General features: G+C 38.5%; 1 protein-coding gene across 2 annotated transcripts in view; it reads right to left on the bottom strand.

The window, feature by feature from the left end:
* Positions 1 to 16,615, bottom strand: part of acss3 (acyl-CoA synthetase short chain family member 3) — a 228,480-nt gene that overhangs the window by 147,315 nt on the left and 64,550 nt on the right. For both annotated transcript variants that reach the window (XM_028817153.2, XM_051919742.1), the window contains 2 exons: positions 12,755 to 12,835; positions 12,579 to 12,674 (listed from right to left, as the gene is read on the bottom strand). In XM_028817153.2, coding sequence (XP_028672986.1) covers positions 12,579 to 12,674; positions 12,755 to 12,835 — 177 coding nt within the window. The remainder of the gene's footprint in view (positions 1 to 12,578; positions 12,675 to 12,754; positions 12,836 to 16,615) is intronic.

Here is a 16,615-nt window from a genome sequence, read left to right as displayed (position 1 = left end):
ATTACCAGAGCCTACGAAAAAACTCGTAGATCTGTCCCACCTTAAACTGGTTCACACTTCTCCATCAGCGTCTTTTGTCTTGTAAATGTGTCGATAAGCAGCAAACAGCAAGCAGCCTACTATCACATCCCCCACTGCTGCACAGTTTTCTCAGCTCAAATCTGTTTACCTGCGTGTCAGTAGCTTGGAGTTGTATAGAGTGAGAAGTCAAGCAAAATGACACCTTTTATAAATACTATATCATTATTTGGAACACATGCATTTTATGTGTGTTCCGTGTCTACAACGATCTATGTAAACACATCGTTAAAACAGAAACGTTTTTCATGTTTTAGTAATAATTGACAAAATGTAGACATGAAGTGTATAATGTGTGAAGACTGAATTCCAAATATCAAAGAAACACTTTCACAAAAGGTACAAATATAACAGAACAAATGTGCTTTTATTCAAGAATATAACTGCAGAAAAACAACCCGTGTTTACCTGCGACATTGACACGCAATATTGGAATGAGAGATTCCGTGGCGCAACAGTATCAGCTTTGCGGGTTCGATCCCGGGCGAGTCCATTTTGAGAACTGAGCTGCTCATATTCTTACTATTTTAGAATAAGAACATACATTTGATTCCAGTCTGTAACAGCCGGTGTAATTTATGATACTTGTAAAGATTAGCTTTGTTTTTTTCTATTCTGTTAATTCTCCCAGCCGTGTTCACGTTCCCAACTCCCCGCTCCCCCCCCCACGCATTTTTGACACTGCTGTTTTCACATAGACACGCTACAACAGAGGTACACTCAACTCATGCCGACGATTCTACATCGGATCAAGAATGCACTTTTGCCATCGCTGCACTTTATATATGTATACATGGGAAGCTCTGCACTCATGACTTTATGCTGTAGATCTGGCTCTTACAAACAAAGGACGTCAGATCTACAGCATAACGTCACAAGTGAACTGCAGAGCTTCCTCTGTTTGATCGTCAAAGACATGCTCACAAATTACACGTGTAATTTCACGAAAAATACCTGCTGACACTTTAGTACACGAGCAATGGTACGAGAATGCAGTTAGACTTTTTTTGGGCACATACACCACCTACTGCAGACCGCACCACTGTCACACTTCCTTCATATATATACTGTACAACTCTTACATACTTCTCTGCCACTCCCGACTTCCTCAGTACCTTTTGTTTCTGTTCATTATTGGGTTTAATTTCTGTGCCTTGTCACATGTAAAGCACATCTCAATGGGTTTTCGATGGCTACACAGGGCTTTTCTTTTGTCAATGAAAGATATACAGATTAGAAGGACTTGTGACTGTAATGTGTGGCCATGTAGTATGTGGATTGTAGGAGTATGCATTATGATTAAATTGAAGCAATCCAAGGAACGATTTGCACTTATACCCAGTATTAATGGGCTAAGCTCCCAATTGTCACAACCCCAAAACTGATATACTGTATACAGCCATCACTGAAAGCAAACAAAGATTTTAAACCATTGTAGGATTTTAATTTTAATCTAATTATGAGCCTGTGATAAATATGTTTTGCCTGTTTAAGAAACAATAAATCATTTTGAAATATCCTCTGTTTCCAAAAGAACACTTTTGAAATCAGTTAGGGCACTGTGTGTGTTTAAATATGTTATTATTTCATCTGTGTGTGTGTTTGGGGGTTACATTCTTGTCCTTCCTTGACTTTTCCTAAATATCTACACTGCAAATACCAATGTAGATGTAACTCCAAAATTCTACTCAGATAACATGATTGATCTCCTATTACTGCCACAAGCAGCTCCACTGAATATTAATACTCAGGTGTGAATCACTGTCTCTATCCTCCAACACCTACTTGATCACATTTGCAAATTTTTTTTTGCCTTGGAAAATCCAACCTAGCCAGCGCTATCGAGGTTATTTTATGTTGCTACCAAAATGTGAAATGCTGTCCTTCTCTCCTCCAGATAACTACACAACAATAAAAAAAAATTTCCTTACAATCACTCGCATTGCTGCAGTACATATATCAAAAAAGGCCAAAGACTAATCTGAAAACTCCATTTATCTCACTTAACTAAAAAAATGTATATACACTCACCTGAAATTGCATTGCAATATTTTTCACTGAACTTGGAGGAGCAAGTACACAATGGTAAGTAGTTTTAGCTGTCCAAGCAAGATGAATGCCAAGGAGGCTTTCGAGGTCTTGCAGGGCATGGACTTTGATGATTCTAATTGGGGGCTCTGACATCAGCTTTGAATTAGAAAGTGACGCATTATCTGATTCTGAGCTTGAATCTGAGTCTGCACCAGATAAGGAGCCAGGGTGTGACCCAGAGCCTTATGCACCGACATCCTTGAATCCTCCTCACAAAAATATTCAAGCAGACATTGGTTAGCCAGAGTTGGTTTCCACAGGAAGAAAGGTGAAGGCACATGATAGCACAGAGTGGATGGGGTATGCCTCAGGCACAGTGCTGAAAGGCAGCTGGCTCATACTGTTTTCACTGACATAAAGGCCTGAAACACAAGACTAACCAGTCGCCTTGACAGTTTCTTTTCTATTCTTGTGCAACATGACAATGCTAAAACAAATCTAAGAACTGATGCAACATGGGACTTGACCATTGATAAATTGATGGTTTTTATTGCTGTTTTCTACGTGCATGGAGTAAAGGTGGAAAACACATGGATAAGGAGGGCTACTGGTCATAGAAGTTCGGGATTGCCTTTTTTCAAAGAAACTATGCCAAGGAAATGGTACTGGAAAATTATGAAATTCCTGCACTTTTGACAACAAAGAAACGCGTCAGAAGAATCTGCAAAGTGACACATTTGCTGCAATATCAGATACATGGCAAGCTTTTGTGCAGAACTGCATCTTGTGTTGTAAGTCCAGGTAGAACATACTGTAACAACTGATGAACAATTATTCCCTGCAAAATACCAATGCCCTTTCATCCAGTACGTTGCAAACAAACCCAACAAGTTTGCCATCAAATTTTGGATAGCTGCTGATGTGAACAGCAAGTATATGCTAAATGCTATTTCATATTTGGCTAAAGATTCTATGCAACCACCAGGAGAACAGCTGTCAGAGAATGTGGTGATGTGACCTGCTGAACCTTTCACCAGCATAGGGAGAAATGTCACCACAGATATATTTTTTTTTTACATCCCAAAAAACAGACACAGTAACAAACTACAATCATACCAAAGCATGCGCTGGCCATTCATTTTAGTTAGCTGCAGGTGGCCTGTTGCTGTGTTTTACAGCCTGGTAGACTTGGCTGTGATCGACTCCAATTTTTTATATTCAGAATGTACAGGCAAGAGAGAAGAAGGCATCCCTTTATTATGGACTTGGCATGAGAGCTTTGCAATAACCACATGATGGTCTGGATGGCTCATAGCATTGAATGAGAAAGCTGCTTGTGTCAGAGCATCTCTTCAAGTCACTCTTGCTGCCGGCTAAACAACCCAATGCCAGGATGGTAAATGCAATCACAATAAAACAAAGGAAAACTATCAAAAGTGCCACTGGTTTGTGTGTGGGAGCTGCTCAAGGAAGTCACAAAGAATTTGCGTTGACTGCTCATGTATTTTGTAATCACCCAACCTGCCAGTTGCAATTTACAGATGATTATATTAAAATAAAAATGTGAGTGTTATTATAAATTTCAAAATCATTTCACAGGAAAAGAAAAAAAGTTCCTGATGCATCTATTTTATGTGTCCAGCCAACTAAAATATGTAATATTGCTTTTGACAAATACTTAAAATAGCTTCATGCCAAGCATTAGCACAACTTGCAATTTTTTTTTTATAAAAACATATATGGACATATATAAACAGGAGATGGTGTGTCAAGGAATGTATTTTTCCTTATAATCAAGCTTTTGATAACTTATTGTTATCAAATTATTGTTAAGCAATCTACTGTTTTTGCTTCACTACATGCGATGAAGAAAAAACAAATCCGAAAACTGCTGGCGTTCCAGTTACTTTAGTTAGGCAAAAAAGGCTATAAACTCCCTTGAAATGGAATTGCAGAGTTTTTCACACACCATCGAATATGAAGTACAAAGCCAGCATGAATTCAATGTGGGGAAGAGAAAACATGTGAAGTGTCACACAGTGGATGGAATGATCAAGCTGCGAGTGAAGAGAGCTGCAGAGGATGGCAACTCAGACACAGTTTTCACAACTCAGGCACAAAGTTTTCAGGCACTGCAGTCTGACAATGAATGCAAATTCTTGAATAATTGGAGGTCTTTCTTTGTGAAAATGGAACGACCAATGCAAAGTGTTATTTCACCATAAATGGGGCACATTTTAGGATGATCTAAGTACAGCTATATTGAAATGCTGGTATGTGCAATGAATTATATACAGTTCACACACAATCACACATACTGAATCATATATATGTATTTGATGGCAGATGAATACACATACAAAGAAAACCAACAATTATTTTTTTTGTATTTTCATACATCGGCAAATCTGTTGTTTCTTTGAAAACATTGCAAGTAAGCTGCTTTTACTAGGATATTGCTTCATCCACAATGTGCCATCTTGCACAATCTCCCTTCCCCGCTTAAATCTGATGCAGGCTGTGCATTTCGTATACTGACAGCTTCACTGCTTACTGTATATCAAACATTTGGGACATGTCATACACAACTCCATCATGTGTTACAAGTAACGGCAGCAGGCACACTCACTGATGAGCAGTTGTTGAAATTTTGATGCCCTTAAATTGAACCCAACAAGTCTGGAATCAGATTTTGCTGCTGATGTTAAGTAATAAATATTGATACTAGCTTTCACATTTTCCAAGAGAGACCCCACCACTCCCCAAAACAGTTTATGTTTATATCAGCACATGCTCAGATCTTACCCCATTACATAAAGTATGAAGGAGGAAGATGACAAAGTAGAAACAACAGGGAGTACCGCTAGTTTCTCATTCAATTCCGAGCACTGACTTTGCATGGCAAATAAGCTGCTTGCCCAAAAGATAGTGTCTGCTCCACACTGAAGTGTAAACAAAATGAGATGGGAGCTGGCAGCCTACTGTTGGACTTGGTGATATATTGAGATTTTAAAATATACTGGAATATAAACATAGCGGGATCTGGACTAAGGCAGTATCGTTTATATCAAGTTTAAATAAAGTTATGTTTTAATCTTGTGGAAGGCCTTTTTTCTTATCCCTCACTACCTGCCCCAGGCTTCTCTACTGAAGTCAACTTGGTATGTATCACGGAGGTGGTTTGGATTTCACAAGTCAGATGAACAGCAGAATCACATAATCTGCAAGGATTGGAAAAAGAAATTAGTGTCAAAAACTGGGCGCACTACCAATTTTTATCATCTTCTTTGTGCCCCCAAAATGCCTCAACCAATTCAGATGACATTGCAAACTTCATTTACCCACACCTTGCCTTATGAAAAGAAAAGTGCAAAGTGGCATAATATCACTAAGGCAATTGCGTACTACATAGCAAAAGATACAATTCCCGTATCAACACAGGAAAAGGATAGTTTTAAAAGACTGATCAAACAATTACTTTGCAAGAGAAGTGCTGCCTAACATGTACAGTACATTCAAGTCAGATGTACCCTTACCGACGTGATCGACCTGAAACTAAAACATTTTGCGCTGACCACTGATATGTGGTCAAGCCACACTTGCGAGCCATATTTAAGTGTGACTATTCATTTCACTGAAGAAAGGGAAATTAAACATGTGTGTCTGCAAATGAGTTATTTCCCTGAAAACCACACTGGGGAGGCACATAGCAGAAGTTCTGTAAGATACCCTCGCAAACTGGAAGCTCGATGAAAAGAGGCTCATTGCTATTACAACCAACAATGGGAGCAATGTTATCAAAGCAGTACAATTACTGAAGTGGCAAAGGATGCAGTGCTTTGTGTACTGACTTCATCTGGCAATTGGTAAGTGCAAGTTAAAAAAAAAAATAACGTTAACTACATAAATGTTATATTTATCAAAGCCAGAATTAAGCAGTACAAGTGAGTTTTAAGCTGCTTGCCTTTACAGTCAGTTTTGTCAGTTAAGCACATTACTTATTTCATGAAGTTTAATTTAGCAGTAGAATAAAATGTAAAATGCCCTTAGGCTAGACTTTTTTGTTTTCAAAAATGAAATGTGTTTTACAGATTTATTTATTAAAAACCAAATGAAAGTTAAAACTGTAATATATTTAAATGCATGTCTAATGTACAGCCGTGTGTTAATCAGATTTCATTAGGCCTAAGTGAACTTCCTTTAAACATAAATGAAAGCATATTTTATTACACAATATGGCATGGATGATGGCCGAGTGACCCGGGTAATTTCTTTATGCAAATGAATGGTCAGTAGCTTCTCCTACAGCTGGCGAAGGAGGAGGGGGCTGGCTGAATTTCAGATGCATCTGGGTCTGCCTGCTTACCAGCTCACCACAGAGATGCCAACATGCTGGGGATCATGGCAGAAAATGATTGAGAGGGTTCTAGAGAAAGAGAGAACTTTAAAAAGTCAACAGAAAGTCCTCCAACAAAAAATTCAGGCATCTTGTCTCTCCCTGAAACTTCTTTAATAATTCACAGATGGTTTGTCTGGGGAGGACTATGTCACCCTTCCATTTGCCCCAACTTTTCAACTCTACCATCCTGGCACACGATGAAGGAGACAGTGAGTTTGACAAATCCATCAAATCTGATATTTTGGGTTAACTGAATGAAAAGTATGCTGACTCATCATCTAGCGACCTGTTGGACATGGCATAACTTGTCAATCCACAATTTAAATTCACCTATATTGCAGCGGACAGGATCAAGGCACTGAAGCTTAGAGTTGCATTGCAAATGGAATCACTGGCTGGTGCAGTACAAGTGACTCAGCTGTGATCATCACTGTGTCTAATCCTGCAGACCAGCCAATGGGGCACCACTTAAAAAGAAGAAATCCCTTGTGGGCTATTTCATGCATACAAAGACACCTACCTGCCCCACAGCATCAAAGAGGCAAACAATTGAGAATGAACTGTCCAACTACATAGTATCAGGGCCAGCAGAGCACAAAGACAATCCCCTTATATTGTTGAAGGAACATATAGTCATCTTCCCCACTTTAAACTGCCTGGAACAAAAATACCTTTTTGTGTTGCTACCACTAATTCACCATCAGAGAAGGTGTTTAGCAGGGGCAATATTGTCAGTTGTCACAGGGTAGCCTTGAAGCCTGAGACAGTTGACAAGCTAGCTCAAAATCTTTAGGCTAAGATGAAATGCTTAGGTAAGGCTACCTCAGCAAAAACTACTTTGCAAGACAAATGGTTTTACAAGTTAGTGTTGTTTGCACAGTTCGTACAATATTTTAAGAAAAACTTAAATGTACTTCTTATTGGCTACAGTTTGTTAACTTGTTTGTTAAAACAGTGGAGAGCAAGTAAGAGACAGGTCACATATTTATTTATATTGTTACTAGCCGACGCCTGCCGTAACATACGGCGGTGTAAGAATAGGAACGGAAAACGGTGAGAAAGGAATTCGGAAATCAAGAAGAAATAAATACTTCTTGAAAGACACAGTGTGCATGTAGAATTTCTGCCCAAGCAGAATTACATGTGAAAGTGATTAATAAATCAGGCTTCCGAATTTACGTACTATGGCCATGGCATCCTGATAGTTTTGTTGCATGTATCTTGGACTTCCTGGAAATGTGGATGGTAATATGATCATTTTGCCTACACGTACGTTGTTATTTTCAGCATTTGCTTGCAGTGCGTCTGAAAGTCCTTTGTATTGTTCCACGTGCAGATCTTGTTGATGTAATCTGAGATAGTTGAGATGCGTGCCCTCTGTTTTAACATACGCATCTACGACGTACTGTTGGAATAGTTTGCCGCTGGAGTGCATAATACTAAATGTATTCCTCATTGCTTATCTGTACATGTAAAATTGGCATTGAGTAAGCCTTATTCGTTTGGCAGTTCTTTTATCGGGAACATGTTGTAAATCTTTGTGCCAGCCAATGTCTCCGTAAGGGAATAAAAGTGGGTAAACCATAGTATCACAATTCATATTGAGCGTGGAAATCTGTTTACAGGAGTTGCCTATGGGATAGATGCAAACGTCCATTTCGGCAGGAGGTTCGCCATCTTCTCCGACGAAAATCGCTGTGACATGTAGTGGCAGTGTATCGTCGTAAATCCTGCCTAGGGTTTTCCTTGACAACCATTCGTACAGATGCCATTGGACTGGACTGAGTGATTTCATGCATGTGTTTGTATGATTTAGCGAAGGGGTTGATGGTTCTGAGCATGGAATCTAGCTGGAGAAGTAAATTTTCGCTGCAAGCAGAGTTTGCTTTATTTTGTAATCGTACTTAAGTAGCTTGCGCTGTGTCAAAAACATACAACTGTCCATATCCTGGAGAGGTAGAAGTGTTAGCGTATAGTGGAGAGATTTGGTGATAAATTTGCCCGTGTTTTTAAAACAGTATGGTCCGTGGCCAGGAGGTTGAGTTATCTGTGCACCCATGGAAGCAAACACTAGAAAAGAGTTGTATTCTCGAATGTGTTCACGATAACTTTAAGCTTCTGATGTTTGCTGTGTAAGAAACTGTTGTAAAGACACAGGTGACTCCTGCAAAGGTGGTAAAGCTACTTTACCGTTGTGGCAGCACTTCGAGTACTTGTTGGATGTATTACGCTCAGCAGGTCAGTATAGTGCATGGCATGGAAGAGGACGAATAGGAATCGAGAAATGTCATGTCGGCTGTGTGTGGGCGGGACCGGTTTTGAAGTGGAAGCAGGACGAACCAGAAGAGAAATATATTATTATTATTATTATATTATTCATTTAAATATTTTTTATTTTAACTGTGTTGTAGACTGAATTTTCATAAAATGTCAAATATATTTTCAGAACACTTAGGCCTACCATTTTTTGTTTACATTTAAACATTTTATTTACATTTACATTATAATATTAACCTGAAAGCAGATATAAGTAGTCCTTTTAGGTTCTGTGGGTCTGTTATGTATTTCAACCTTTATTTTGATAAATAAATAAATTCTTGTGACAACTTGTATGGCTTTGGCTTACAAATGAAAATTTTACTCCCTTTATAAAAATATCTATATATACAGTATATTGTATATCACCATTCAGCCATAACATAAAAAGATATGATTTTTTTGTCTATATAGTCCAGCCCTAGCCAACTGTAAAAGGACACAAAAGATATTCAAAGAGTCAGACACTGATAAAAGTGCTGAGGCAGTGCAGAAAACACAAGCAGTAAAACAAAAGTGAATACAGTGCATCCATATTTGTTGTGTAACCTACTCAACTCTACTAAAAATGACAGCAGACTGATGATGTACATAGCATTACACTCAATCCATCATGCTGTCTACATTTTACCTACATAATCCGAGTAACCTATAAGTGATGTTATATTCATAAACTACCAGTTGTCCCCCCGGTTCCGCTCACGTAGTAGTGAAACAGGACAAATTTTAAAAATCAATTTAAAAAAAAAATTGATAATTTGTATTGAGAAAAATTTATATTGATAGCTTTCGTATCGAGGGCCTCTTGATATTCAATATTTTTGGTTTAGCTATCAGGGACGAGAATGTGATCTCTTTGCCAAAAATGTAAAAAGTTGGCATGGTAACTCTGGCCAAGTGGAAGTTAGGTACGCTCCAACATCAAACGATCCCACTGTATCTGATTGCATTCAGCTCTGATGGGAGACTGTCCCCTGCATGGGGAGAAGAGCATGTGGCTGTGATATCTCTACCAATGAGCAGGTACCCTCTAAAACACGCGAAGCTGTGATCTGTCTCTCAAAAACATCAAATGTTATTCTTTAACAATCTCGAGATGATAATATCTGCTGAACAAACAGGTATCGCTAGCTAAGCGGAGGCAAGGCACGCTCGAACTTGTGGCAAGAGGTAGAGAGGCTCGAACGGAGACTGGCACGTAAGTGAGGATGGCCCCACCCAGTCCCTATTCCTGAGGTAACGCCTCCCCCTCCCCTTGGCCTGCAGCCTGATACTTAGCATGAGAGAAGTCAACTGGAATGTTCAAGCAAATTACAGAATAAAACCCAATCTAAATCCATTAAGTAGTTCTCTTGTGAAAAGCAGACAGACATACAGACAGATGTTGGATTTTATATATAGAGATCTACTGGATATAAAAATTAAATACTGAAGTAGTTTAATGCTGAATCAGAGAAAGACACTTGTGTCACAGGATTCGCTTCCAATTCTCCAATTGGAGAAGGCACACAAAATAAAACAATATGAAAAGTACATGAAGTGTCACAATGAAAATTAGTTTCATGTATTATTTTATGTGTCCAGCAAATTGAAATGTGTTGATTTGCTTTTCACTAATAAACAATGAAGCGTTTTGTTGCCCATTGCCAGTGCCTCTCCGGGTTTTTACTTAAACAATACATGCTGTGTGTCAAGAATTTATTTTTCCTTCATTTAAGGTCTATCTGTGGCATTTGGGAGTGGGGCAAATGAGATGCATTATTAGGATGACGGTCAGAACAAAAGAATTTTCTTGGTGGAGGCCTTGTACAAAATAAATGCATGAAGGTTCTAGTGTTAAGATGCTCAAGGAAAGTTGAGACAGAGTGTGTTTTCTTACAGACTGTACGGGGTTCTTAGTCACTTTGGAATGTTAAAAGAACACTTTGATTCGAACCTAGTTTTATACAATTTGATTTGCTTGTATGGAATGTTGACTTTAATAAATTCAAAAAAATGTTATTAAAAGTGTTATTAAAGTGTCTTTGTCAGTGTCAGTTATTATTATGTTCACTAAACATTCAGCAGCTTAACAGCTGATAAACACAAGATGCACATGATGCTGAAAAATTATGATTAACAACTACTGAACTAGGCAATTTTTAACCTCCAGCAAAACACAAAAGAGCAGACCAATAAAGTTGAAACTTTCATACTTTGACTAACTCACACTTACTTAAACTAAACCAAACTCACAAACGCATATCCCTTTCTTTAACATCATGAACCACAGTCCTGTGCGGGGGAGCCTGTCACTTCGCTGTGTTACTGGCTCCCTGTTCTGTGAAGTTTCCTATCCTTATAAAATGCTGTTCGTCATTTGCTTTTGTATACTTAATTGATGTATTTTTAGAAATTACAAATCTTTTTTTAATTACTTGATCTGCCAAACCCACAAAAAAGGTTGTACAGGACAAATGCTGATCCTGGAAGCATCGGGTAGAAACAGAGCTTACCCCACATGTTAATTATTGGCATAGCATCCCTTTTACTGAAACCATACATATCTTTGCACCGCACTATGTTAGTCTATTACCTACCACCACTACTGTATAAGGCAAATATAAGTTCTTAAAAATGATTAGTCTTATTTAACACTGCACAGTTAGACAATTCCACGTTAATACTACTATCAAGTGGAATTAAATTTGTATATAAGTATCTTAAGAAGTACAGAATACGAACTGTATAATGTCAGCACAAACATATTAAAACCATTACCCACAATACATACCATATGTAAACATGTTAAAGGCTTGGAAGAAAAGAACATTTATGGCAGGAAGGGAATACTGTAGTATATATTTTGCTATATGTTTAATATAATCACATACAGTAATGGATTTATCATGTAATATGTACCTTCAGTGTCTTTGACATCTTGTAAAATACTTTGACGTGCACACTTTGTATAAAAATGTGCTATAGAAGTAAATGTTGTTGTTGTTGTCTTGAAAGCAGCAGTTAAATAGAATGTATCAGCCTTTATTTAACTTCATGCCCCATTGTTTTATGCAGGGAGCCTTATATTTGACCATGTTACTGGCATCTTGTAAACCTCAAAACTGAAAATCACGTTCACAAGCTACAATATAAAAACAGTTTAAAACTAATAAAAGTCTATACAGAGCAAACTTTACATAAAAAAGACTGTTGCTGAGCCTTGACCAGGATTCAAACACAGGTCTTTTCTAGACGCAGCTCAAATACTCCACACACCATTTCCAGAGTTCACTGTAAGATGCTCTATTTTTCGATTACTGAAATAATTGTATTACTTCAAGAATTACACCTTGAAAGTTCCTTTAAGTAAAGCAAGACAGAATGTTAATGGCCTGATGAAGATCAGGGCTTTCAAATGCTGTCAGCCATTCACTTTTTCCAATTGCTCCTCTATCATAAATAACATTATGCAGCTTTTTAATAGCTTAATTTTGCAAAAGAATAAATTAATTAATCAATCTGTATTTTGCATAGTGCCAATAACAGCAGTTAACAGTATCTTTGCATGGCTAAAATGTGTAAGATACAACTTAAACAGATATAAAATTTGAGTGTGTATCTTAAAGAAATGGAATAAGAGAGAAAAGAAATTAAAGAGCCAGAGCTCGGCAGTCCAACCTTACACCTAACATAAAATATAATGTAAAAAAATTTTTTTTGTTTTACAATTACAATTCCAAGCTATTCTACATATGGATCTCATAAAACTTACCTCATAAAGAACAGTGGTGTTTCCATGAAGCAATGGACCATAGCAGATATATGAATGTCCAACAACCCAACCCAGATCAGATGCTGCCCACCAAACCTGAAACACAGGGTATCTAGTGATTGAGGGTTTAACAACAAACATGCTCAATGTGTAATGTTACAAATAAACACAGTTACCTCTCCAGGCTGAAGACCATACACATCAGACATTGTCCAGTTCAACATTACAGCATAACCTCCAGTGTCCCTTACAACTCCCTGGAAATAAAACAAAAATAACACCATTGGTTTAAGTACTGCAGAAATGACATATACAACATGTAAAAGACTGATACTACAAGTTTTTAATACGAAATTTAAATACACACTGAAAAGAGATAAAAGGAGAAAATGTCACATCTATTCAATTATGTTTAAACTGTTGAACATTTACATAAGTGCCTCTTGATTTGATCCCGCATTATAAGAACAATATGGTCATTTAATAAGCTTTTGTTTTTGTTAGGGTTTTCTCTGCTTTCAGATAAAGACTAGTCTTGTTGAATAAAATACATTAAAAATTGTGCATCTTTGCTAAATTCCTCACTCACTTATTAACAATAGAATTACCAGAGCCTACGAAAAAACTCGTAAATCCGTCCCACCTTAAATCACGTCTTAAATCCGTTTGCTCCTCTCCGCCAGAGTCCTTTGTCATCTAAATGCGCTGATAAACACAAGCTACTAGCAGCCAGCTATTCCATCCCCCCACCGACTTAGAATGAACTTCTCTCCTAGCTCAAGCCTTGCCTTGATTTGATTACCTGGGATTGAAGTGGAGTTTTACAGTGGAAATAATTCTAGCGTTATTTGGAATACACGCATTTCATGTGTGTTCCATTTCTATAGTAGGCTGTGCAAACACATTTTTAAAACAGAAACGTTTTTCATATTCTAATAGTAAATGACAAAATGTAGGCATAAACTATATAACGTATGAAGCCTGAAGTCCATATATCAAAGAAACACTTTCACAAAAGGTACAAATAAGAGAACACGTGCGCTTTCATTCAAAAAATTTTAAAAAAAAAGCCGCCTTAGCATGCCGCATTGACATTCTTACTGCAACCGCCGCGGTGGCGTAATGGTATCAGCTCCTGACTGGGGATCAGAGGGTGGCGAGTTCGATCCCGCACGGCTCCACTTCGAGAAATAAACTGCATTTATTCTTACAATTTTAGAATAACAACATAAATTTGATTTCAGTCTCTAACAGCCGGTGTAACTTATGATACTGGTAAAGGTTAGCTTTTTTTTTTTTTTTTTTTTAATTCACTTTTCATTCTCGCAGTCGCATTCAGAATCAATCCAAACAACCCCATCTGACACAGCTGGTTTCACATAAATAAAAGTGCACTTTTATTCAAGACTATAACCGAAGAATAAAGAAAGCAAGTTACAGTTGGTGGTTGATACGACAGCTTGCGTGGTGCAATGTTAAGAACTGTTGATTTCCGATCCGTGCTATATAAAATCATCACATTCAAATATTAACAGTTCCCACACACCCAAGGTCCGCCATTCCTACATTTACAACATGTGTACTTGTTGCAGTGTACACACCTCTCTGTGCTATGGTTCCTATTACAGTGAATGAGCACCTGACACTGTACTTTCTTCCCTGGGGGAAGCTGAGGTCTTAGAACGGAAGTTTGTTGACGCTGTATCATCTTTTCTTTTTCCATCGCCTTTTCCTGTAAGAAGCGACGACGAAGTTCCTCTGCAAGGTGAGCCATGAACACTCTTCTTTTCTCAGCGGACCCCGTGCATGCCTTATACAGTACGTGTGCGTTCATCGCTGCTAGGTCAAGGATGTTGTAGAACACAGCAACCGGCCACCTGCGTGTTCCTGTTCGCACTGAACAAGCACGCGCCTTCTGGTCCATGATGTCAACGCCACGCTGGGGAAAAAAGAAAGACAAATATATGTGACATTTTGAAGAAATCATTTTATCACCAGAATAGCACCAGAATACTTCGTCACACTAATATTTTTTTCATTAGCATACCTTCATGTGAATTGTTCGTGTACTGAACTGACTTTAGCTGCAGGTGGAAGTTCCCGTCGCACTTTATTCATGGTGCCAAGCAGAGCTGTATTGCGGTGCAGCAGTCTATTAGCCAGCGAAAGTGACGTGAAGAAGTTGTCTGTTGTTACGGTTCTGCCTTTTTGGATTGCGGCAGATTTGGAGACAAAGTACATGTGCAATGCCACTCCTTATTTAGGAAAAGATCCCAGTCATCCCACGGGAGAAAGACTTTCCGAGTCTGTGGTCATAAAGCTTATGGAGCCATTTCTGGACAAAGGCAGAACCGTAACAACAGACAACTTCTTCACGTCACTTTCGCTGGCTAATAGACTGCTGCACCGCAATACAACTCTGCTTGGCACCATGAATAAAGTGCAACGGGAACTTCCACCTGCAGCTAAAGTCAGTTCAGTACACGAACAATTCACATGAAGGTATGCTAATGAAAAAAATATTAGTGTGACGAAGTATTCTGGTGCTATTCTGGTGATAAAATGATTTCTTCAAAATGTCACATATATTTGTCTTTCTTTTTTCCCCAGCGTGGCGTTGACATCATGGACCAGAAGGCGCGTGCTTGTTCAGTGCGAACAGGAACACGCAGGTGGCCGGTTGCTGTGTTCTACAACATCCTTGACCTAGCAGCGATGAACGCACACGTACTGTATAAGGCATGCACGGGGTCCGCTGAGAAAAGAAGAGTGTTCATGGCTCACCTTGCAGAGGAACTTCGTCGTCGCTTCTTACAGGAAAAGGCGATGGAAAAAGAAAAGATGATACAGCGTCAACATACTTCCGTTCTAAGACCTCAGCTTCCCCCAGGGAAGAAAGTACAGTGTCAGGTGCTCATTCACTGTAATAGGAACCATAGCACAGAGAGGTGTGTACACTGCAACAAGTACACATGTCGTAAATGTAGGAATGGCGGACCTTGGGTGTGTGGGAACTGTTAATATTTGAATGTGATGATTTTATATAGCACGGATCGGAAATCAGCAGTTCTTAACATTGCACCACGCAAGCTGTCGTATCAACCACCAACTGTAACTTGCTTTCTTTATTCTTCGGTTATAGTCTTGAATAAAAGTGCACTTTTATTTATGTGAAACCAGCTGTGTCAGATGGGGTTGTATGGATTGATTCTGAATGCGACTGCGAGAATGAAAAGTGAATTAAAAAAAAAAAAAAAAAAAAAAAAAGCTAACCTTTACCAGTATCATAAGTTACACCGGCTGTTAGAGACTGAAATCAAATTTTTGTTGTTATTCTAAAATTGTAAGAATAAATGCAGTTTATTTCTCGAAGTGGAGCCGTGCGGGATCGAACTCGCCACCCTCTGATCCCCAGTCAGGAGCTGATACCATTACGCCACCACGGCGGTTGCAGTAAGAATGTCAATGCGGCATGCTAAGGCGGCTTTTCTTTTTTAATTTTTTGAATGAAAGCGCACGTGTTCTCTTATTTGTACCTTTTGTGAAAGTGTTTCTTTGATATATGGACTTCAGGCTTCATACGTTATATAGTTTATGCCTACATTTTGTCATTTACTATTAGAATATGAAAAACGTTTCTGTTTTAAAAATGTGTTTGCACAGCCTACTATAGAAATGGAACACACATGAAATGCGTGTATTCCAAATAACGCTAGAATTATTTCCACTGTAAAACTCCACTTCAATCCCAGGTAATCAAATCAAGGCAAGGCTTGAGCTAGGAGAGAAGTTTATTCTAAGTCGGTGGGGGGATGGAATAGCTGGCTGCTAGTAGCTTTATCAGCACATTTAGATGACAAAGGACTCTGGCGGAGAGGAGCAAATGGATTTAAGACGCGATTTAAGGTGGGACGGATTTACGAATTTTTTCGTAGGCTCTGGTAATTCTAGTGTTAAGAGACCATTAATTGTTGCCACTCAGTGTAATATAAATATCTTTGTGATGCTTGATTAAACAGGAGGATCCAGAGAAAAGA

Source organism: Erpetoichthys calabaricus, chromosome 1, assembly GCF_900747795.2.
Source record: "Erpetoichthys calabaricus chromosome 1, fErpCal1.3, whole genome shotgun sequence".
Lineage (NCBI taxonomy): Eukaryota > Metazoa > Chordata > Cladistia > Polypteriformes > Polypteridae > Erpetoichthys > Erpetoichthys calabaricus.
This window is presented reverse-complemented; position numbering and strand designations above follow the sequence as displayed.